The sequence below is a fragment of the Pteropus alecto genome, unplaced genomic scaffold (assembly GCF_000325575.1).
Source record: "Pteropus alecto unplaced genomic scaffold, ASM32557v1 scaffold25, whole genome shotgun sequence".
In the NCBI taxonomy this organism is placed as follows: Eukaryota; Metazoa; Chordata; class Mammalia; order Chiroptera; family Pteropodidae; genus Pteropus; species Pteropus alecto.
The window spans coordinates 16495981-16521312 of NW_006441955.1; the positions used below are offsets into that span (position 1 = coordinate 16495981).

At 35.5% G+C, this 25332-nt stretch overlaps 1 protein-coding gene across 1 annotated transcript in view; it reads left to right on the forward strand.

The window, feature by feature from the left end:
- Positions 1-25332, forward strand: part of IL23R (interleukin 23 receptor) — a 57081-nt gene that overhangs the window by 8255 nt on the left and 23494 nt on the right. Inside the window, exons 4-6 of the mRNA XM_006919301.1 lie at positions 3222-3345; positions 14523-14683; positions 19701-19846. Of these exons, the coding sequence (XP_006919363.1) occupies positions 3222-3345; positions 14523-14683; positions 19701-19846 (431 nt within the window). The remainder of the gene's footprint in view (positions 1-3221; positions 3346-14522; positions 14684-19700; positions 19847-25332) is intronic.

Genomic DNA, 25332 nt, shown 5'->3' on the forward strand with positions numbered 1-25332 from the left:
CTGTTTTGATTACTGTAGCCTTGTAGTATAGTTTGATATCAAGTAGTATGATACCTCCAACTTTGTTATTCTTTCTCAAGATTGCCGTGGCTATTTGGGGTCTTATGGGTACATATAAATTTTAGGATTATTTGTTTTAGCTCTCTGAAAAATGCCATTGGTATTTTGATAGGGATCGTATTGAATCTATAGATTGATTTGGGTAGTATGGCCATTTTAATGATGTTGATTCTTCCTACCCATCAGCACAGTAAATGCTTCCATTTATTTGTATCTTCTTCAATTTCTTTTTTCAATGACATAATTTTCTGAGAACAGATCTTTTATTTCCTTGGTTAATTTGATTCCCAGTTACTTTATTGTTTTTAATGCAATTGTAAATGGGATTGTTCAGCTTTTAAAGATTGTGATATGTAAAGTGTTCTCCACAAAGCCTTTACCAATTTGCACTCCCATGAGAAGTGTGTTAGAGGATTTTCATCAGTCCATTCCAACATTGTGGATTACTATTTTTCAAAATCCTTTCCAATTTGATAACTAAATGATATCTATTATTGTTTCAATTTGCAATGATGATAATTTTTCATATATTCATTTCTTATCTTACAAGTAATTTCTTGGTTGCCGATTTACAGGTTAAGTGCAAAAGTATATTTAGATTTAAGATAAATCTTTGGGTATAACTTCAGATGCATAAATGTTCATACTTTTATTTTTTATGAGCCCCCATTCTTCCACTTGTCTGATCTTTCTCTAAGTAGTCTAGTTTCCCAGACAGGATTGCACATGTAGGCACAAGCTGAGAAAGCCATACCTGAAAAATGAGTACATGATCAGCACTCAGTATTTCCATATTTCTCTTCTGATCTTGATCTTGGTAATTTATTATTCAATGATGTAACTGAAAATTCCAGGTGCTGTTCTATAGTTGTTAAGGTTTCATAGGCTTCAGAGACCCCAAGTGCTCAAACAATGTCATCAGAACTCTCTGATCTTTTCCCATCTCTTGGGTTTTGTTTTCCCTTGTGTTGGCTTTATTCTTAAATAGACTGTTTCACTATGACAGCAAGATGGCCACCAGCAACTCACAGCTCACATGTTACTCAGAGACAGCAATTTCAAGGTGGGAAGAAAGTGCCTCTTTTATAATGGCTTCTGAAAGAGTCCTTTGGAGAGTCCTGATTGGTTCATCTTGAACCATGCATTCATTCTCAAGGGAAATACTTGGTTAGTCAGTCTAAGTCAAGGGCATACTTCTGTGTGGAGCCTAGTGATTGACCGCTCTTGGGGCAGGGGTAGAGATGGGATGAAGTTGGGAGTGAGGGAGATGTCAGTTCTGAAAAGGGAAAGATTCTAGCAGACAAAATCCTAACAATATTCTCTATAATATAGCCACTCAGAAAAAGTGCTGAGTAGGTGTAGGGGAAGGGAGAAAGCAAGAACCTTGAAACAGAATTCTGTGATTACCAAAATTGTTTTAAATCTTTTTTTTTTTTTTTTTTTTTACTGTGGCAAAATAGACACAACATAAGACATACCATTTTAACCATTCTTAAGTGTATAGTTCTGTGGCATTAAGTACATTCTCACTGCTGTGCAACCATCACCACTGCTCATTTCTAGAATTCTTTTCATCTTGCAAAACTGAAACTTTGTATCCATTAAACCATTCTCCATTCTTATCTACCCTCAACCCCCAACAACCAACATTCTACTTTCTATCTCTATGAATTTGAGTATTCTACTTACCATATATAAATGAAATCATACAGTATTTGTCCTTTTATGTTTGACTTATTTATTTTATTCAGCATAATGTCTTCAAGATCAATCTGTGTTATAGTGTATGTCAGAATTCCCTTTCTTTTAAACGCTGAACAATACTCCACTGTAGGTTTGAATTCTAAACTTCTATAGTGGGTAGTGGAATAGATGCAAGAGCAGAAAAGATAGTCTAGAGGGGAAAGAAAACATGGCAGAGTGAGAGACGTCCCCAGATCTCTCCCTTTGAAATAACAATAAGCTGAACATCTGAAACTCAACAAAAAACACCCAAACTGCACACCAGCAAGTCTGAGCATGGGATCTGCGCATAAGATCTACCACATGTCAGAACCCCGGGTGTCAGGTAATGGACTGAGAGAAACAAAGAAGCTGCCTCTTGCAGCCACCAGAGCTCCCTGTAAAAGGAGGGGAAGGGAGAAGGTGCAGCAACTTCCCTGAACAGCCCTGCCTGGGAGAGTTTGTGAGTTCCATGCAGCCAGTGGCAGGGCCCAGTCACAGGGTAGCACGCAGAGAGGTGGACGGCAGAGAAACAACAGTTGACTTTTACTGGCTGAGACTGAGCCGCAGCCCCCAAAATTGAGGCTGAGCCGCAACCCCCAACCCACAACCCAGAGGGCCCCTCCCCCCATATCCTCTGAGACTGATCACTGCGGAGCCCCAGGGGAATCTGAGCAAACACTACCGAAACTGTTGCTAACACTGACAGGGACTGAAACTGAAGGTAGCAAGCATGGTTAAATGTCTACAAGAAAATAAAGGCATTATATAAAGGCATTATTAAGTCTTTATATAAAGCAGGGATCCAAGAGGTTTAGACTCCACCTACTGGAAAGCAGAAAAGATAGTCTACCAGAGTAGTAGAAAAACACTTCGAGGAAATTTTCACAGGAGCTAAAAGGCACAGAGGTTTTCAGAAAGAAGCGACCAAAACACTAAATGCTGCAGAGATCAAGGTCGATAATGACTGCAAATTGATCATGGGATTTGTTGATTAGAAAGTTATTAATGACCTTAGCAACAGTTGTTTTGGTGGAGTTGTGGGGCTGAATCGTGATTGTTTGGGGTTCAAGAGGAAGTAGGAGATCAAGCACAAATCAGTATAATGAATTCTTTAAAAAAAGTTTAGCTCTTAAGAAAAGGAAGAAGACACAGTGGTAAACGAGGGGAGAAAAGATATAGTAGATGGCATTGGTGGGAGGAACTCAATCATATTGGTATCCTCAAAGGAGTGGAAAATATAGTAAAATATGGAAAGGAAAGGAGAAAGGTTTGATAGTAGAGTGCATTATAAGATGAGGTGGTAGGGATGGAATGAGAGTGGTGCAGAGTGGGGATTGACCTGTTTTCCCAAATAAAATGAAAAGTTTATCAACTAAGTATGTTGCAACGAACTTTATGTTTCTATAGTGGCTCTTAAGTGATCTGTTTTGTTGCAGATCCACCAGATGTTCCTGACAAGGTCAACTGTGTCATTTATGAGTATTCAGGCAACATGACTTGTACCTGGAATACCGGGAAGCCCACCTACATAGACACAAAGTATGTGGTATATGTGAAGAGGTAGGTTCTTTCCTCAACACTTTAACACAAACAAATCCACTACAGTTCAGCCAGTGTTCTACCTCCAACAGGGATCCGAGGAATCAGCCTCAAACATTAAATAAACAATCAGATGATCTCCAACTCCCTAATTATGATCAGTGAAATTGCCAAAACCCTTTTCGGGCCATTAACATTTTCACTTCATGGGGCAAGGTGCTTGATAACCTTTCTAAACTTTTTATTCATTGGTGAACAAGGGCCTAACGGTGATACAGCATGACATAATTTTAGAAGAACCTTTCCTTTAAATCCCAGAGCAAACTTCTTCGAGGGTTTAGGTAATTTACTCAATCTCTCCGACTTGCCATCTCTTTACTTTAAACTAGGCCTAAACCTATTGCACAGGTTTGTTCTGATTATTTAGGTGGTATTTGGCCTTTAAAGGGTGCATCACTGTGTCAGGTCCATGCTTAGCACTAAATTCATGAAAACTATCATTATTAATAATGATCCCCCTCCCCAAACTTGAATTTGGTGTCCATATAGGCCAATTTTGGTGTCCATATAGGCCAACTTTCCTGGTTTGCTTGAGTCTAGAGGGAGCTCCTGGGATATAAAACTTTGCATTTTAAAACTGAAAGTAATAATTGAATGAAAGTAATCACTTTCCACTTAGAGTTGAGGGAGGCTTTGTGGAATATGTATTTAGTTTGTATATTCAGAAACTGCAAAATAGAAAATAGCTGACGTGAAAATAATCCTTCTATTCTTCAATGTACATAGTGCAAATCTTTCTACATTACGTTTAAACTATATCCATGTACATCAGTCTATTTTGGATTCCTCTGCTAGTGTTAAAAATGGAAATAAAACCATTAATTTGAAAAACGTTGTGAGCAAACTGGGATAAGTTGGTCACCCTATCAATATTTCTTGTTTTGTTTATTTGTTTGTTTATATATTTTTAATTTTTCAATTACAGTTGATATTCAATATTATATCAGTTTCAGGTGTACAGCATAGTAGATAAACATTTATGAGACTTACAAAGTGATCCCCTCTGATAAGTCTAGTACCCACCTGACACCATACACAGTTATTGCAATTTTATAGACTACATTCCCTAAGCTGTACTTTACGTCCCCATGACTATTTTGTAACTGCCAATTTGTACTTCTTCATTCCTTCACCTTTTTTACCCAGTCTCTCAACCTTGCTTCTATTTGTCAATCACCAGTTTGTTCTCTCTATCTATGAGTTTGTTTCTGTTTTGTTTGTTTGTTTTGTTTTTTAGACTCCACATACAAGTGAGATCATATGGTATTTGTCTTTCTCTGTCTGACTTACTTCACTTAGCATAATACCCTCTAGGTCCATCCATATTATTGCAAATGGTAAGGTTTCATTCTTTTTTATGGCTGAGTAATATTCCATTGTGTATATGTACATTTTCTTTATCCAATCGTCTATTGATGAATACTTAGGTTGCTTCCATATCTTGACTATTGTAAATAATGCTGCAGTGAGCATAGGAATGAATATATCTTTTTGAATAGTACTGTATTAAAGTACAATTTTTTCTCTCAAAACTTTCACAAATTACTTATTTAAAAAAAATTATTGGACCCTTACTGTTTGCCTCATACTGAGCCAAAACCTTTATATGTGTTCCCTCATTTAACCCCTTACACGACCTTGTGAGGTATGTAAGGCTATTTTTCCAATTTTTGTAGACAAGGCAGCTGAGGCTTAGCAAGGTTAAGCAATGCATCCAGGCCATGCAGCTGCAGAGCGGGAAGGGTAGGATTTGAACCTAGCTAGCCAGACTGCCTTATTCTTAATTTAGTTCTTTTCTGCTGAAGTGGCGTGGAGAAACAAACCACAAGGCATATTTAGTAGATGCTATCCAGGTCTTATCGTTTGAAAGAGAAGAACCTTCCAAACTTGCTCTCCTTCGTCACCTATTAGATACTCAGAATAATTGTGATTAAATTAAATATAAAAAGTAACACCCTTTCATTCAAGAAATTCCAGGTAAAAAACTAGACATTTTTATGAATACATTGCTAACTAAGCCTAGAATTACTGTCTGCATGCCACAGGCAAGAAGCTCACACCTTTCATTCTGAGCAGAGATTAAACAGGGCATGGTCAGGTATTGAAGAGATGGATTATGGAAACACTGAAAAATGAGTTTCATTGACAAGTAATACACAATATGTTAAGTAATGTGCTTTGTATGTACTTCATGTGCATTACATCTTCAATCCTCAACTTCGTGAAGTAACTGTTATTATTGTTCCCTTTGACAGAAGTCTTGGAGAGCCCAGATTACTTCTCCAAAGTCACTTGGCTAAGACATAAGGGAGCCAAAATTCTAACAAGGATCTCATTGCTAAGTTCACTTGAAGAATGTGAAAATGAGAGCAGTATGAGAAGACAGGTCAAGCTCACTGAAAAAATAGGAAGTGCTAGATTGACAGAGAGAGCATAGTGCCTTGAGGATTTTTGCTGTCTCCTGGATCTTTTTCCTATCTCATGGCTGATCTTGGTTGGTTGGTTGGTTAATTTTTAAAAATACAAAAATATATACTTTGTTGAGTATAATTCTCATACTATATAATTCACCTTATTTAAAGTGTACCATTCAACGATTTTAGTATATTCACAGAGTTGTACAACTATCAGCACCATCAATTTTAGAACATTTTCATCATACCAGAAAGAAATCCCATATCCATTAGCCATCATTCCCAATTTTCCTTCAACTTTCCCAGCCTTAGTCACCCTCCTAGAATTTGCCTATTCTAGAAACTTTATATAAAAAGACCATATACTATCTGGTCTTTTATGACTGGCTTCTTGCACTTGGCACGTTTTCAAGGTTCATCCATGGTATAGCATGTATCAGAACTTCATTTCTGTGATAGCCTAATATTCCATTGTATGGATATACCACACTTTATTTAACTATTTGTTAGTTAATGTAATTTGAATTGTTTTCACTTTTTGGCTATTATGCATAATACTTCTATTAATATTCATATACAATATTTTAGGTAGACATATATTTTAACTTCTCTTGGGCATATACTTAGGATTAGAATTACTGGGTCACATAGTAATTCTGTTTAACCTTTTGAGGAACTGCCATTCTGTTTTCTAGAGCAGCCACACCATTTTAGATTTTTACCAGGAGTGTATTAGAGTTCCAACTTATTTGATTTGTTTTTCCATCAAAACCTGACTGGTTTGTGAAGATTAATGTAAAGCCATTTTTTTTTAAAAATCATCTAGAAGATACTATAAATAATCATTTTATTTATATTATTTTCAAGTAACAGTAATTTTGGATGGATTACTAGAAAGAGATATTAAATATGATCTTAAAACTAAGACTAATTTTCTAGCTGTTGTACATATGTCAATAGCAAATTCACTCATTCATTCTAACTGGAATATAAACTCTGTGGGCAATAATTTTTGTTTATGGTTCACTGCTGTATTGCTTGAGCCTAGAATGCTTGGCACATAGTAAGTTCTCAATAAATATTTGTTGAGTGATTATTCTAACTGATAACTAGAAATAAATATTTCCTGCATTTTCCCTTCACAGTCTAATTCACAGTTAAAAAATAATAATAAAAGGTCATATATATTAAAAAAATTTTTTTACTTGTCCTGAAATCCATGAGTAAATTATAGCCCAAATCAGGCAATCCTAACTCAAATTCTGAATTAATAGAGTCCAGATTAATGAGATCTTAACATATTTTAAAGAAGACATGAAAGATTAGCATAAAAATGAATGTTCTCTTATAGAAAATTCAAAGAATGAGCTCCTATAAACACAGATAAACACCTTTTCATCTCATAATTAAAAACACACCCATGAGTTAAAAAAAAATTAGAGAAGAAAGTCAATTTTTCTAACTAGCAAAAAGATCTTTCTTCCCAGGAAAAAAAGCTGACTTATAATGAATTTTGTGGTTGAAGTAGAAAGTATCAGATTTAAAAGGCTCTCCTGGATCCTGGGTTCTTTGTGTATTTTCCACTTTGGCAAATAGGTAGAGATCAGCATTTACGAAGTTTCACTTCCAACTCATGTGGTTTTATTTTCCAGTAAAATCATATACTCTGACTGGCATTTTATCTCAGCCTGCCTACTTGTTTCACCAGTGGCAGTAAAATGGTGATCCCTCAAAAGCAGTGTAGGGGCCCTCAGAGATTTCTTCTGGTCTTGGGTTGAAGTTATAAAGTAGAGCAATCGTGCCTGTATTACTTCAAGAACTTTCTCCTCAATACCTTTGTAGTTACCCCACTAGCAGAGCTTCATGGCCATTCACATACCCTCCTGTGCCCTTCTGTAGTTTGCTATGTATCAATAAGTGGTAATAGAAAGGGAAAAAATGGACCTCTGCTAATAAGTATCTCCATACTGTTGTCCTGATGCCCTTTACAGTTTCATGTAAATGTGTTCATTCTTTATCTTGGAAACTCTTTTAATGTCTGGCACAGTGCCTTCTACTCAACAAATTCTTGTTGAATGAAAATTAATGAATGATGGTGTCCCTTCATTACAATCAATTCAAGTCAACCCAATAAATACTTATTTAACATTTTGTGTCTTCTTAGCACTGTGTTAAACTCTAGAGATTAAAAAAAAAAAGTAGACACCATCTCTGTCTGAAAAGTAGACACCATCTCTGTCTGTGTGAAAAGCTTATAATTTTTTCAGAAAAACACCAATGATGGAATTTTCAGACACCATGAAAAATTAATAGGGCAATTATTTTTAGATGAAATATCATTTTAGACCCCCTAAAATCAATTGCCTCTTCTGCTGTTTCATAAGGTCTGCTTGTCTTCTTTTTTATTTGCATATTCTTAACAGCCAGAAAGAGTCCTTAGATATGATTCCAAATATTTTTAAGCTCTGATGTTGTTTCAGTTATTCTTTTAGAACTCAATGAGCAGTTCACATTTTTAAATCTCTTTTCTCATCAATTCTGTACCTGTACTCGGAAAGCTAATTGTGACTGGGGAAAAACGCAAACTTACTCACTGATACTACTTTATATTCATGACCACTAACCTCAGCTGAGCCCAGAGAGCCACCCAGTGGTCCCAATACATTTCACTGGCCAAGTCACTCCCTCAGTAAGCCAGATAATTATTTCATTACCTTTTCTCTCTTCTCTGATCTCCAACATCTTTTCTCCCTCCTCGTTCTCTATAGATTACCTACTTTCTATTTCTCTGAGAAAATAAGAGCAATGAGATACACCACAATCTCTTTCATCTCCTGATGAATTGATATCTGTACCCACATACTTGGTCTTCTCTTCTACTGCTGTGGGTGAGCTACCATTGCCCTGAAGCCAATTCTCCACTTCTGTACCAGATCTTATCCCTCCTGCCTACTGGAGGGCACTGCTCCAGCAACATTCCCCTCTTTCTTCTGTCTCATCACCTTTTCTATCTTTACTGAATTATTCCCATCAGTTTTCAAACATGCTATAACATCTGCCCTCTTGAAAAATACAGCCCTCCCTTAATCCCTTTCCTCCACTACCTTATTTCTCTGCTCTTTATGGCAAAAAGCTTCCAAAAAGACACCTATATTTTATCTGTTTCCTCTCTTCTCATCCTCTCTTTAATCTGAAAGAGTGCCACTAATGACTTCCCCATTGCCAAATCCAGCAGCTTATTCCTAGTCTTTCTCTTTCTTTCAAGAGCATTACTATCAGGTGCAATTAATTTAGCTTTTTAATTCCTTCTTTTTGGCATCCAGGACACCACCCCCTGATGGCTCTCTTCCCTCCTTCCTAGATGCTTTTCATCAGTCTCTGACGATTCTTCAGTTCCTGTAAAGTAATAGGCCCCCAGAGAACTATCCCAGGATCTCTTATTATCCCTACCTACACTCATTATCTAAAAGATCTCATTCAAATGTATGGTGTAAAACTCCCTAATTTATATCTCTAGTCCAGACATCTCTCCTGAACTGCAGCTACCATATTTCTAACATCGTACTCAACATTTCCTCTTAGAAATTCAAAGATCACTCAAAGCTAACATTTTCAAAATCAAACACTCAGTTTCCTCTCCCTAGACTTGCATTACTCTTCTCAGTAAACGGCACTGTTTAAACTCCATCCTTCACATTATTCAGGTCATAACTATTGGCATTCTCCTGGATTGTTCTCTACAAAGGATCAGCAAAACCTATTGGATCTGTCTTTAAAATTTGACCTCTTCTCACTACCTACATAGAAACCCTGGTCCAAGCCACATCATCTCTCATCTGAGTTCCAAACTGGTGCCCAAGCCTTCCTATAGTTCATTAGTTATTCACAAGTAGCCAGAGTAATCTTTTTCACATGCACTTCAGATCATGTCACTCCTCTGCTGAAAATCTCCCATTTTACTCAGAGATCAAAACCAGAGTCCTTCAATGACCCTATATGACCTTACAAGGCCTTCTAAATTTCTCCATCCTCCATAACTCTCTGATCTCTTCTCTAATCTCTTTCCATCTCCCTCACTCTACCAACTCTTATTGGCTTCTTTACTCTTCTTTGAATAGAACAAGCAAGGTCCTGACTCAGGGCCTTTGCAGATTGCCTAGAATGCTCTTCCTCCAGAAAGCCACAAGAGTTGATCATTTACTGCTCTTAATGTCACTTTCTCATCTCCCTAAAACAAAAAATTTTCTCCACCCCTACTTGTAACACTTCCTAACCCTTTTTTGCTTTATTTTAATTCTGAACATGTATCATCACAGGACATACTATATATTTATTTGTTTCTACTAGAATGTATGCTCTATGAACGTTGGGACTTTATCTGTTTTGTTCACTGTTGTAGCCCCAGCGTCTAAAGTAGTGCTTGGAGTATAGTGGATATTAAATAAATAATGTTGAATGAGTGATTAAATAAATGAAAGACACATTCACCATTATCACCATAAAATGGCAGTGTTTATCGAAAATCTGTTAACTATAACTAGAGCTAGGTGCACAAAGAACTTCAGAGACATATAAATAATACTGATTCCCTTCAACAAATAATCTATTATATGTTAATTAGCCCATGAAAAACAAAATAGAAATAAGAAATTCAAAAACTTTGTAATATATAGTTTTATATAAAAATAGTCCCAAAGCAGAGTCAGTCATTATTACTAAATCCTTTATCTAAAATAGTGCTTTGTGGTCTAGGTGATAATATAAGGTAGGTTTTAAAAGCAGAATTAAATTACCTAGTAACTATGGTTAATGACAGTTTGATAACACATTTTCATTTTGACTTGTGGTCTCAATACATGCGGTAAAAGGATTAGCCTCAAACCAATTAAGAACATGTATGTGGTTTTCTCTAACTGGAAAATATTCAAAGATGCCCTACTTACTACTTGCCTATAGCTGCCATTTTCTTATTTTCACATTTTAATTCTTATTTAGCATGAGGTTAGCATATCTTGTAGCAAATTCTCTGCTAATTTTTTTTTTCAGAAAGAATATAAGGCAACTATGTAAATACTTGAATTTAATGGCATGATTCAACCACAGATACAAACAATATAAAATTTCACTTGTCGAAATACAGCAATTTTAAAATTTTTATTTTTTAGAATGTATAAAAGTCATATGTCATAAATATCTTTTAATTCATAGTAATAATTGTTTTCTAATAAGCCCTTTATCATGTGTGAAGCCACCTATTCCATACTTTCTTATCTCATTTATTAATTTATCTCATGAAAACAATGATGTTATAATTTTTTTTTACAGATGAGTAAACTGAAGTACATAGAGGTTAAGTAACTGGCTCCAAGTCCCACAGTTTATCAAGGGGCAGAGCTGGAATTTGAACCAAGTCTGCCACTATATGTCCTACTTGTTCTCTTCATGGTGTTCATAGTGATGTCCTTGCTGGTGAAAGGAAAGAGGCAGCACTGGAAAATATGCACTGAGGGTTTAAAAACCTGAGCTGAACTAGAGTAGCTACATGCTATGTACCCTCTTCCCCCGCACTCCCATCCCTGTCACCCTTTGAGAGATTTCTTTATTGCCTACTGAAGTTACCCTAATCTGGTAGTGGCAATGAGTTTAAAAAATAAAAATAAAATTTCTGTAGTATTTTGATTTATAAATGCATTTATTACTTGGTAGGGTAAGACTGATTCCTCTTTTCCTTCCTGGAGTTTTCTGTCTCAGCAAGCATGTCTTTCTGGATTTCAACAAGTCTAAGTGGCTGCCAAGTTATAATTCTGGCTGGGATATTCTGGGGTTAAAGAAATTCAGGAGTTGCTGTGTAGACATATGGTAGTTACAGAACCTAAAGTACAGCTCTAGGGATAAAATGCCAGTGATTTTTAAATAGTTTCTTCCCCATAAAGTCAATCCGCTATGACAGAGGGCAATCGATGATATTAGATAAAGAAATCAGGCCAGCGTTTGCTTCAGTACCCCAGATACTATAATTAGAATAGTGCAGAAAAGATGGACATGACCTCTGATCAAGAATGACATGCAAATTTGCGAAGCATTCTATTCATTAAGTATAAGAACATAGGGTACTTGTCTTCACCATTGTTCAAATTTCAAGGTTATTTCTCTTTTAATCTAGAGTATTGATATTAATGCAATACAATTAACTTAGGAATCTTCAAGTAATATAACTAAACAGATAACATAGAGATAGAACCTAGACCATGGTCACAGCTATCAAAACCAGGAGGAAAGATAAAATGAGAAAATAATATTTAAAAAAATGCTTCACCTTATCTGAGTGGCTCTTAAGGGTGATGGAGAGAAAGTTGTTAAAAATAGCAAACTTAAGATATCAGAAAGACAGCTTGCTGTTGACAATAATGGAGTAACTGGCAAGATGCGCTGAAAGATAATTTAGTTGCAAATGTACTATAGGTCTGGTCTCAGGCAAGACATTCAAATGCACCACAGATATGTGGTAGCCGTATATATAGAATATTGATTGAAGCCCAGAAGTTGAGTGAGTCTAGAGAAGGAGCTAGGGAAAAGGCAAGCACCAAGGGCTGCCCCTCAATGTGGTGGGGTAAGAGGAGTCGGGAGAGGAGTCTAGGTGGAGGGTTAGAAGAGGGAAGGTGTCACTAAGCAGGTGTGAAAAAGAGGAGTTCCCACCCAGAAGATGTGACAGGGTCAGGTAGCCAAGGGAAGTAAGAATTTTGAGTAATTAAGAAGGACAAATGCTAAAAAAGAGGATTCAGAGGATTTCGCCTTGGAAAGGATGCCATTTTAGAAGAGTAGTTTCAGGAAAAAAGTGAAAGTAGACATCACAACAAAGAGCTTAAAAAACAAGGATGTAATAACCAAGGCTGTAGAAAATCTGTCTGAGAAGCTTAAGAAAAGGAAATAAGAAAAATTGGTAGTTCAAAGGGTTCAAAAAATGTAAACTTAGTGGAACTAGTGAAAACACTCATGTTATGAATGGATCTGATCACAGATAGTGGTGTCTAGGAGTCCAAGGGGGCCCTATATTTATCTCTGCAGATTCCCTTCAGGAGTTCAGCAACTGAGAGAAACCCCAGTCAGCTCATGAAAATCAAAATGTAAAATTATTTGTATTTTAATTCATTTAAAATATTTAAATAATTTAAAATATTTTATAATATGTACTGATGAAGCTTGATAATGGAGAACATGGCTTTGGTATACGGCAATAGTAAACTTTCTAATACTAATCCTCCCAGAATAAACAGATTTATTTCCCTCACCACCCATCACAGGCAGCGCTAGATAGCTGCAGATTGCCACACGGGGCCTCACTCCTCTAAATCCTACAGCATATTAGAGGAGCAGACCAGAATAAGTCATTTCTCTGGTCTTCTGACTCCTGCAGAAAAAAGAAAGAGGGAGGGACTGAGGTGCAATGCCCAGTTCTTCCTGAGTAGAATCACCCCCACTTTCAAGAGGGAAGAGTGAGCCAGGGGTGAGACAAGAGGTGGGGAGGTTTAAGGACACTCTCTCCTCACAGAAACCAGTAAATGAGGGAAGAAACATTCCTCAGTACCCTTCACTACTCCCAACCCCTACTCTTAAAATATTGCAGAATAGAATTTTTAAAAGAATTAAAAGAGAGGCTCAAATTTTTTGTTCAAAGCCAATGTCAATTAATAAATCTTCAAGTTTTAGCCTTAACAAATAACATTTGAAATTTTACCAAGTTTGATTGGCAGGTTAGAGATCCTCGATCATTCAATTATAAATACTTAGATAAATATATTTTGAAGTAATAATTTAATAGCTCTCTCTAGCTCTCTTTCCTAACTGGGTCTCTCTCCTTCAGCTTCTCCATTCTCCAGCAGCAAATGATTTCCTTTCCCCTCATTCAATTAGCCACCAGGTCCAGTCACTTTTACCCTCAAAATCCTCAAGACCCAGTCTGCTCTACTTCAAGTTACTTCTTGCATTTTCATGCTCCAGAGTATTGAACTTGTTGAACTTTCTCAAAAATGGCATTTAATCTAATTTATTTGTTTCAGAACATGCTGTTCTTTTCTACCTGGAAGGTTAGTCTTCCTCTACCCCATTCATATCTCTCACCCCATCATCACCCCACACCTCATTCTTACCCCTCACTCTACCTCTGGTAGAAATGCCTGATTCAAAGCCCTTGCACTGAACCCTTAGGCAGTGCTCTTTCCCAGAAGGTACTCATTTATTTCAAGCTATGTCCAGAGCCGACTTATTCACCAGGCAGATTAGGCACGGTGCCCAGAGAGTTCACTACTTTCAGGAGTCCACAAAAATGTTTAATTACGTTTTAAATCAGAAGGAAAAAATGAACTGTTAAGTCAAAGAAAATGTTTTAATATATAATATTAATATATTTGCTTTTATAACAACAGTTGTAAAATACTACCTATAAAAATGTATACACACATGCACGCACACACACACGTACTATTTTTTTCTTAATGAAAGGAGTCCATGAGGACAAAATTGCTTAGGGCCCATGAAAGTTATGCTGTGGTCCTAGATAGTCTTGAATTTATTTTTTTACATTCTCAAAATAAAATCAATTTTGATTCATTTTTCAGTAAATGTTGCCTTCTGAAGGCAAACTAAAAAGGTAACCTTAAAAAAAATTGAGGAATAATTATTTCAAGCCAAACATAACTGGCGATTATAATCTTTTTTTTTTTTAAGTTTAGAGACAAAAGAAGAACAACAATATCTCACCTCAAATTATATTAACATCTCCATTGATTCATTACGAGGAGGCAAAAACTATTTGGTTTGGGTCCAAGCTGAAAATGTACTAGGCATGGAGAAGTCAAAACAACTGCAAATTCACCTGGATGATATAGGTAAAGAATAAGAAAGTCTATATTTTTATGAATAAACAACTAATTTGTGCTGACCTAGTAGAATGAAGTCTAGATCTGAAAGTTCCTCAAAAGTTCCTCTAGATCATGATAAAGTATACAAGAATTACCCATAATTTCTGCACAAGTGTGTGTGCTTTTAAAAATATTTATTAATAATTTCTTATGTTTGAGCATTGTTCTAAGGGCTAGGAGAAATAATATAAAGGTATCTGTTGCCCTAAATATCTTGTGATCTCCTAGAGAAGATGAAAAGAAATAAGGATTAGAATAAAGTGCTATGAGTTTTATATTGTGAGAAGTATAGCATACTAAAGAATTTTTCTGTATACCTTATGGTGGAAGTTATGTTTTTGTTTTTATTTTGAAAAGTTTTACAAAACACATAGAAAATTGTGGAGAATTATGTATACATCTCTATGTTTATCAGCCAAATTTAACAAATGTTAACATTTTTTGCTTCAGATATTTCTAGATCTCGCCTTTTAAAACTTACAATGTAGAATAAATATTTTTATTAATTTAATCTATGATATTATTTTTAATAAATGTCTTTAGTCACTTATTATTGGAGATTTTGACTGTTTTCAAATTTTCACCCTTATAAACTAGATGGTCATGAACAACCTTTTGGCTAAAGTCTTGTATGTAGTTAGTTTCTTCCTTAAAATAAATTCCAAAAAGTAATTAGGCCTTTGACAACTTGAACCTGTTACAATTACATCCTAACCCTAAAACCAGAGTTCAGCCAAAGGGCAGCAAGTGTGGATCACCCTCTGTTGGGAGATCCTACTGCCAATTATTCCTGTTTTTATCGTAGTAGTCTCCCCTTATCTGTGGTTCCGCTTTATGTGATTTCAATTATGTTTGGTCAACCACAGTCCAAAAATATTAAATGGAAAATTCCAGAATTAAACAATTTATATGTTTTAAATTGTGTGCCATTCTGAGTAACATGATGAAATCTCTAGGCATCTGGTTACGTTCTGCCTGTGAATCATCCCTTTGTCTCCAGTTTCCAGCTATTATGTATATGCTACCTGCCTGTTAGTCACTTAGTAGCTGTCTCAGTTATCAGATTGACTGTCATGGTATCACCATGGTTGTGTTCAAGCCACCCTTATTTTACTTTGTAATGACCTCAAACTGCAAGAGTAATGACGCTGACAATTTGGATATGCCAAAGAGGAGCTATAAAGTGCTTCCTTTAAGTGAAAAGGTGAGTGCTATACAATAAGATATTATAAGAGAGAGAGAGAGATGGAAACAGACAGAGCACACATCTACATAAACTTTATTACATATACAATAAGATATTATAAGAGAGAGAGATGGAGACAGACAGAGCACACATCTACATAAACTTTATTACAATATATTGTTAAAATTATTCTATTTTATTATTAGTTATCGCTATTAATATCTTAGTGTCTACTTATAAATTAAACTTTATCATAGGTATGTATGTGCAGGAAAAAACATAATATACATAGGGTTTGTTACTATCTGTGGTTTCAGACATCCACTGGGGGTCTTGGAACCACTTCCCTACAAATAAGGGGAGACTACTGTGTTAAAGATGATTTCAGCAAGCTAATATTTATGCAGCACTTTCTTCAGGGCTAACTGCTATTACATACATCATTTTATTAACCCTCACAAAACCCTTATTTTGCAGAAGAGATTATAATGTATATAAGAGGAATTGAGGCTGGGTGGCATTAAGAAATCTAGGACTGCAGAGTTAGGGAACTTCTAATTCTAACATCCTCAATTCCTACCCTCAGTTTTTATTTAAAAGCACATTGCAATGTGTCTGACAGCTTTCCCGCTAATGATCAAAGGGATGTGATGCCTTCTTTTGGGGTACAACATGGATATTTTGGGAGGATCATTAGGGTCTTTGACTGGAATTAATATCTCTTCTCAACTTCTGTCTGGACTAAACTCAAGTATCTCAGCTAACAGGATTGGTCTAAAAATTTATCATTATGCTCTGAACACCAGATTGAAACCAAACACTGCTGACTATGGTGAGGAAAAGTAACTCCATTGTACTGTATATTCTTGGAATTATAGTTCTCTTGACCATGATCTATGCATTTTCATAAATTTACATTTTGAAGTAGAATTCTGCAATATGTCTTTTTCTTAAAACAGATTGCCTTTGATGGATTAACAATATTTAAAGGCTATCGTGTCCAGTATCATTTTGGCAATGTCATTTTTAGGAACTAAATTATTATTAGTAGTCTTACTGTCATTATCATTGTGATCTTATTATGATATTATTATTATTGTACTCATTTATTGAACACTTACTGTGTCCCAGACAAAACACACATCACATTACATTCTGGAAACAATCACACATGGTATGTGCCCATTTTACAGATGAAGAAAAAAGATGAAATAATTTGCTCAAGGTCACATAGCTAGTGAAGAGAAGAGCTAGATTTCATCCCAGACTTGCTGACTTTCCATAGCTAACCATCACCCCACCTCCCATAAAGGGAAAATCTCATGTGGTCGCCACCTCCAAATCTGACTTCTCACACTGTGAACCTGGGAGCCTCTTGTTTAGAGTTGTTATTTCTCCTGCACGTCCTCCTCCTCACCCTCCTTCTCCTCCTCCTCCTTTCTCATTATCCAAAATGGACTCTTAGAAACTCAGGTTGAAAAATACAAGTTAACGGTACAGGAGACTCCACCTAACAAAGCCACCAGCTTATTAATAGATGAGCTATATTTATCTGTGACACTGTAAGAATGAGACATTGCAAAGGAATGCTTAAACTTCTTGGATAAAAATTAAATTTTAATACAAAAAGTGTAGTGCCTTTTGGCTGCCATTTTGAACACTAATTCTTCTCCACTGAATAATTATGGGTTAATACATGCTGTTGGAAAGATACCAATAACAATAATCTGGTTCTTTATTTTAATACAATTAAAAATTTGTATTATAACATCTATGATGACTTGACAGTTTTGGGGGGATTTTTGTGTTTTATTTTTCAGTTTGTAAATAGTTCATGGCAGTTAAAACTAAATGATATATTGTTTATGGATAGATACAGATGAGGTAAAAAAAGGAAAATCAATAGAATCATTACCATAAAATTAAAGACAGAAGTTACCTCTGGTAGGAAAAGGAAAGGAGATTTGGGAATGGTTGTTTGGCTGTCAATCAATGTCTTCCACAGGATCTAATTCAGTTTGTTTTCCAAATGGATGGTCAGTTCATTTTAAAATATTTATCATTTACTTCCTATTATAGATATTTTCTTTTATAGTTTTATCATATACTTTTATCATATACTAAGATTCCCAGAAAATCTTATGGGAATCTTTGAAACATAAACAATGAGAGCAAAAATTCAACATTTGAGATTTGTGCAACAGATTACATGTTCAAGTACATGTTATACAATATATATTCGTTATAGTAAGCTCATTCAAATCTAAAGGCTTAGATCTTTACTGCATTGACCTGCTCTGTGCTGACTCTATCGTAAACCTGACTTACTGTGATCTGCATTTCTCATGGGACTAAACAGACTTTTGATTCTTCCTTAGAAAGCTTGTGCTGATGTTCCAGTAGCAGGCCAAACTCAGGGTGGGATACAAGAGAGGGTAACTAACATAGCCATGAGGGAGCTAAAGTGATCCCAAGTGGTCTCAGAACCTCCAAGGAGTCCACTTCTCTGACTCTAGAATCTCTGAATACTAATTCTTATTACAAGAAACTTACACCAGCTAAAGGAAATCAACTATGGGATTCAGATGATAAAAATTTAGTGTAGTAAGCTCTTTAATTAGTCTAATTCTGCTACTACTACTTCTGTCCAATGCTAGGTTTAGCCTCAAATTTTAATTCTAAGCCTGTATCACTAGAGGGCAAATTTAGTATTTATATTTCTCTATAAATCATATACTTGTGCACATAATTTAAGATAAGAAAACAATAATTTTGCCCAAAGAATACTCTATACATTTAGAATATATAAAAATTAATTCATAAATAATATTAAATTGCAAATGGTCCCTAAAAACACTCATACGGGCTCTTGAGTTCTTTGTTAAATAATACATCTAGCAAATTCATAGGTTTTTATTGTTCTAATCATGCACATAGAAGAAATGGAAAGTGCCAATGGTTCTATTCTGTTCGGACAGAACAAGCTTGCAAGTACAAACTTGAGAGTATTTACACAGTTTAGAAATATAGAGATGACTATTATACCATTACTCCTAGTGCAACAAAAGAACTAGTAAGACAACCAATCAGAATTTCAATTCCTGTTTGAAAGTTATTATAATAGAACATGCAATAACTGGTAAAATCTAGGGTCTTGTGAGACTTGCTTTGTTCAAATCATATTCTCAAGTACGGATTTGTTTTAGTGGAGAATAAAATAAGTTAGCAATAAATATAAGTATTCATACAAATTTCCCTCTAATACCAGAGAATAAAAATAATATTATTGTAAAAGGTCTCAGTTTAACATCTTAGCAAATCAAATTCTTTGAACTAAATTTAGAATACAAAACATCATCTCCTCCTAAATAGATGTAGGGAAGAAAAGCTATCTCCTTTATTTCTTTCTTACATTCTTTTGTTAATAAGGCCTGGCTCTGAAATTTCATTAGTTAGGATTATAAGGGGGAGAGAGGTGGGGAAGAGACAAGACTCTTAGAGCTCCATTTAAAATAAATGGGGAATGGGCTGAATAGAATTTTACTTAACAATTGCAATGTTCTCCCATATAACAGATTAGAAACAAGAAAAAAAACTCATTGTTAATTAGAGCATGGATTTCTCCCTAGTCAAGTTTTAAATTGCTGGGGTGTTGTTTTGTTGGTGTTTTTTTGTTTTTTTTTTTTTTTTTTTTTTAGTACTTTGAGTTTTAACTTGTCTGTGGATTGATGAAAAGATACAAATTTCTCCCTAGGCAAGTTTTAAATTGCTGGGGTGTTGTTTTGTTTTGTTTTCTAGTGATACCTTCTGCATCTATCATTTCCAGGGCTGAGGATATAAATACTACAGTGCCCAAGACAATAATTCATTGGGATAGTCAAACAAAAATTGAAAACGTTTCCTGTGAAATGAGATACAAGGCTACCACAAACCAAACTTGGAACGTAAGCTAACTTTCATTATTCTTTAGCATGTAAACGAATGAAAGAAAAGATAACCAGCAGTCAGAGACCGCAGTGGACTTATGATCTATTTTACATGTTCTTATCTGATTCCGTGTGATATTCAAACTACTCTAATTTTCATAATGATTACCACATGCTTCAAAACACAGAAATGTTTCCTGAAAAGGTTCTCTTCCCTTTGTAAATTGCTAAACAGACAAAGTTTAGCTAAGAGACAGCCATCTATTCAGCTCCTTATAATTCAGTACCTTCTAGAGTAAAATTTACACTTCCATGCTGAGAGGCATCTAGAAAAATAAAAACTATTTAAAAATAACTTCAAATTTATAGTGTTTCTTTTTAAGTGAAAAAATGTGAAATTCAAAATGTGAGATCTCTTATTAGTATTGCCCTTAGTCTTAGATGAGCATAAGGTAAAAAATGAATGTCTAGACAAACTAACCATCCTTAAGTACCAATGGTAAGCTACCAAGTGTCTTAAGAGAGGCATAGGTCTAAGGTTAGTTAATAAAATCACAACACACGACAGTACCTGTGAATATTAATAAAAACAAACTAATTTGAACTATAGGGGAACACTAATCTGAGGAAAAAGTTCCAATTTTGGGCATTTGAAAAGAAATGCCATTTTATTATTTTCAAGTACGTAAACTGCCATTTAGTCAAAATAATTAAGGCATAGAGTTGTCTGGCTTTGATTAATTAAGAGTTACATATCATGTATGATGGATATATGAATAAAAAAGATGTGATATATATACACAATGAAATTTTACTCAGCTGTAAAGAAGAATGGAATCTTACCATTTGTAACAACATGGATGGACCTGTGGGTATTAAGCTAAGTGAAAAAGTCCGACAGGGAAAGAAAAATACTATATGATTTCACATATATGTGGAATCTAAAAAAAAAACAAACAAACAAATAAACAAAACAAAACAAAACAGACACATAGATATCGAGAACAAGCTGATGGTTGCCCAAGGGGAGGGGGTTGGGGAATGGGTGGAAACAAAAGAAAGAAAATTAGTTCTGAGTGAAGATGGTGGATAGAACACACTCATCTAAATAAAATAAAATAGTAAAATAATAATTCTCCTTTTAAAAAAACAGTTATGTATCATGTATGAACTAACTGGTTTTCAGGGAGTTAAATGAAATGATGTATATTTAACACTAATCTTTGGCGATTACGATTAGTGTGACTCCAAAGCCTTCTACTGCTTCGGCCTCATCATTCTGAACATCAGTCTTGCTGGAGAGCAATGTGTTTAAAGAGGGTCAAGAAGGCAAGAGTAAAACTATATTGATCTCATGATATCTTCTAAAGATTGCCCTTTAAAAATAAATTCCTGATGTCAAATTTTTTTATTACTCTTATTCATTTAAATCAGAAATGTGAATTTTACAGTTGTTTAGATTACACTTTTCATTTGTTTAGATTTGACTTCACAAGCTGCATCATTTGGTGAATAGCCCAGTAATGACACACTGGACTCCTTGACTAAATAATTATGGCATCTCTGTGCACAGCAACCCCGTGCTTAAAGCCTGGGACAAGCAAGACAAACATGAAACAAAAATCCACAGCCAATCTTTTGCCTGTGTGGAATTTAGGTAAAATTGAAAACAATCTAAATGAAATTCTTGAGTTTTAGAATTTGAGTTAATAGGGGTTTGCTCAGATAGGACACCTGGGGCCCTTGTGTAGTGTCACTGTCACGGCATGATACTGAGAATATGAATCTCCCTTATTCAGCATAAGTAAGAGGAGGTAATAGGCCATCATAATGTTTAAAAAAATAGTAAGGAATAGTTATCAGAATCTCTGAATAGGCTTTAAGAAACCAACTCTTGTTCTCTGTTCCCCCTGGTGTTTCTACATATACCACTGTGAGACTTGGTAACTTTGAGGTAAATTTGAGCTCAATTTTCAAAACCCTCTCTTTATCAGCAGCAGGCAAATGAAGGAGTTGAAAGAATATTCTTATCTCATTTAATCTTCATAACAACCTTTTGTGATAGATAGTATCAGCTCCATTACAGAATGATCTTGAAAGAGATTAAGACAGACTGTACAAACTTTACACTGTTAATACCTAAGTGCCTCTCACAGATGCTACATCACTTTGGGCGCCCCCCAAAAATATCTGGAAAATGAAAGAACAGGTTTTAAACCAAAATCAGTATCCTGTCCTTTCTACTATGATTTTTCCAAATGTAACCACTCACACAGAAAAAGATGAATTTCTGTTTCTATCCAGATGAGCAAAGTCTAGTCAGTAATAGCCAGATGAAGCTTTGTGTTGTGCATCTGCTACCCCATCAATTTTGTCTGGGTCATGCATAAAGTGTTGTCTTTGCCTCCATGTAGGGAGACAAGAAGTCAGAGTTAAGAAGAATGGGAGGACCCAAAGGACTACAGATTTGCTCTTCTACCTCAGTTCTACCTCCATCAGATATTGCTGGAAGGAGGTTCCTTACTTCAAAGTAGCAGGCAGCTACCAGGAAAGGCTTGTGGCTAAGTGCACTGGCTCTAGAGTTCAAAGCCTGGTTCTTCTACTCTCTAGTTGTGCAATCTTGGGCAAGTTCCTTATATACTCTGTGCCTCATTATTCTCATACCTAAAATAGGAATAAGATAAGCACCTACCTCAAATGGTTGTGGGGATGATCAAATGCTGTTAGAAGCTAGCCCAGAGTCTGGAATAGAGTTAATGTTCAGTAAATTCTGGATGTTATTGTTACTCTTCATCTTAACCTCCAGGGAGACATGCAGCAGGCTTGATAGAGCAAAGGAAGCTCTTCTGAAAGTCAAAATCAGTACATTGAGAATGCTTTTCAGCCCTTTTTAGCTAAGCTGCATGTAGACTGTGAGGTATCAGCCAGCTCCTCAGGTGATCCTGCAAGGCTGACACTAAGGGAAGAATATTTATCTACTTGTTGGTTACGTTCATGAACTATTTCCCTGGCATCTCAAACTTGTGTCAAAAATCGAGCTCATAATCCTCAGCAGCAATCCTTGTCCACTTCTGTGTACACTATCTCAGGAGCATTTGCCATGTTGTATATACTTACCTGTTCACAAATGTATTTCCCAATCCTTTAACTATGAGTCCCTGGAAGGCAAGGCTGTTCCATAATCATTTTTGTATCTATACTGATTCTTATATCTTGTTCACATAGATAATATTTTAAAACATTAGCTATTGGTATTATAATTTGCGTTTAATGGTGCCCAACAGCAATGATAGTAAGGTAAGGAGATCTTCGCTGTAAATTCAAGTAAATTGATTAATGGCAACTCATTTCTCTAATTAAGCAAAACCAAGGTATTGGCAAACTTTTAATTCAAGGGACAAATAGTAAACAATTTAGGCTTTGCAAGCATAAGGTTTCTGTCCCAACAACTCAATTTTGCAGTTGTAGAATGAAAGCAGTATAAACAATAAATGAAGGACATTGTTGCATTCCAGTAACATTTCATTTTTATACACTGAAATTTGAATTTCATATAATTTCCATGCATCATAAAATAGTCTTCTTTTACTTTTCTTCCAACCATTTAAAAAACGTAAAAATCATTCTTAGTTTATGGGCTGTACATAACCAAGCATTCATTCTTTTCCTGAAATGTCTAATAGAACAGTATAGATAGCAAAGGGTCGAATCTTTGGCCTCTGCATTTCAAAAGTGGTATAAGATAGAAGACTTGGAAGAACCTGTGATTAGTCATGACTAAGCTTCCTAATAATTACCCACCTTTCATCTTCTACCAAACACTAGATCAAGATTATAATAAAGACTACCTGAGCAGAGAGAGGGAAAATGGGCCAGGGGCAAGAGTAATGGGGAGGAATCAAAAGAGTTTGGACACTGGCCAGTCCCTGAGAAGGGCCATGTCCCAGGCTGAGAGTCGGAGGAAGTTGTGATCATAGAACTCTCAAGATGCTCTTTCCCTTCACCCAAGGATCCTCCCAGAAACTTAGATGTAATTTCAAGAAAAGAGGTGTCTCAAACTGATGGAGATTAAGTTTCTATGCTCCCACATTCAGAATTGAGGGTCTAACTGGAAATTAATTGCTGTAAAAGAATAAAGTCATATTTCTTGCCCTCGAGATCCTATCCTCTCCATAGATGCTGAGTTAGGTCTTGCTCTCTCAATGTTCATTTTCGCCTCTGAGAGTATTACCTGGAGGTATCATCTGGTTTTGCTGGCAAGGCCTTAAGCAATCACCTGGCTTGCCTCATGGTAGAAACAACTCTGTTAACAATTCTATAAAATTCTTCTTTCTAGCTTAGAATTCTAGCTGTACTTTAGGGTATTTCTCTTCTCCAAGAAGATTTATCTATAAATGTAAAGGCAAGAGACATATTGGAGAATAACCACTCATTTTCAAGAGAAACTAATATGAAGCAGAGTGCATTAGAAAGTAAAACTTTGGGCACAAGTAAAATCTCTCCTGGATTCCAAGAGACGTCAGAGGCCACCCGTCATATTTACATAGTAGAAAATTCCAAGGGCCATGGGTAGAGATGTGGCTTATAAAAACTCTGAATGACATCTTTCAGGGAGCATGACATCCCCAAAACAGATATTTTAATGAATTTTACATTTTCAATGCATTGCAAGTTATAAAGATTTATGTTAAGATTGGTTTTTAACAGAAGAATCCCGAAATGAGGTTGATACCTTGCTTTTTTCAAAAAAAATCTTAATAGTTTCAACTTTTTCTTTCATGAGTGTCTAGTAACTTATTTTCCCCCAGTTGCTGCATAAATGCATTTCTAGACACCTTTCGATCGTACTTCACATTTTCAGTAAATCCCTTTATCACAACATACTGAAGGTACTGTGTAAATGGCTTGGTTTCTCTCTCCCACCTAAAGCAGGTCGTTTGGGGGTCCTTTTTCATTATATTTTATAGCAGTTTATAGTGCCCCAGATTATGATTTCTAAGTTTATACCTCAGCTATTTTCTTGCTTATCTTCCATTGAATTTTTCCAGTTCAACTTTCATAAATGTTTTGTTTTTATTCTCTCTCTCTCTTCTCTCTCTCTCTCTCACACACACACACACACACACATTAGGCATTATAGAATCTGCATAAATCTGCAATAAGAACCAATTTAACAGATTAGCTTATGAGTAATTTTTTCTAAAAGTCAACATTAGCAAGTGAAATTATTTCACTATTCATGAGTAATTATTGATTTAAATACCCAACTCCAGAAAGAGATCGAAAGGAGGGGAGAGACAGGATTCAAACAATTGCTATTATGTCTCCCATTTCTCTCACTCCATTAAAATCAGCTATTCCAAAATTAAGACTACATTACATTTGGATTTCCTTGAGATTTAAAAGCTTGAGAGAGTTGTCAAACACAATGTGTATTTCATTTTTAATGTTAAATAACATGCATTTGATTATGTATGGCCATTTCATATAAAGTACCCTATTTC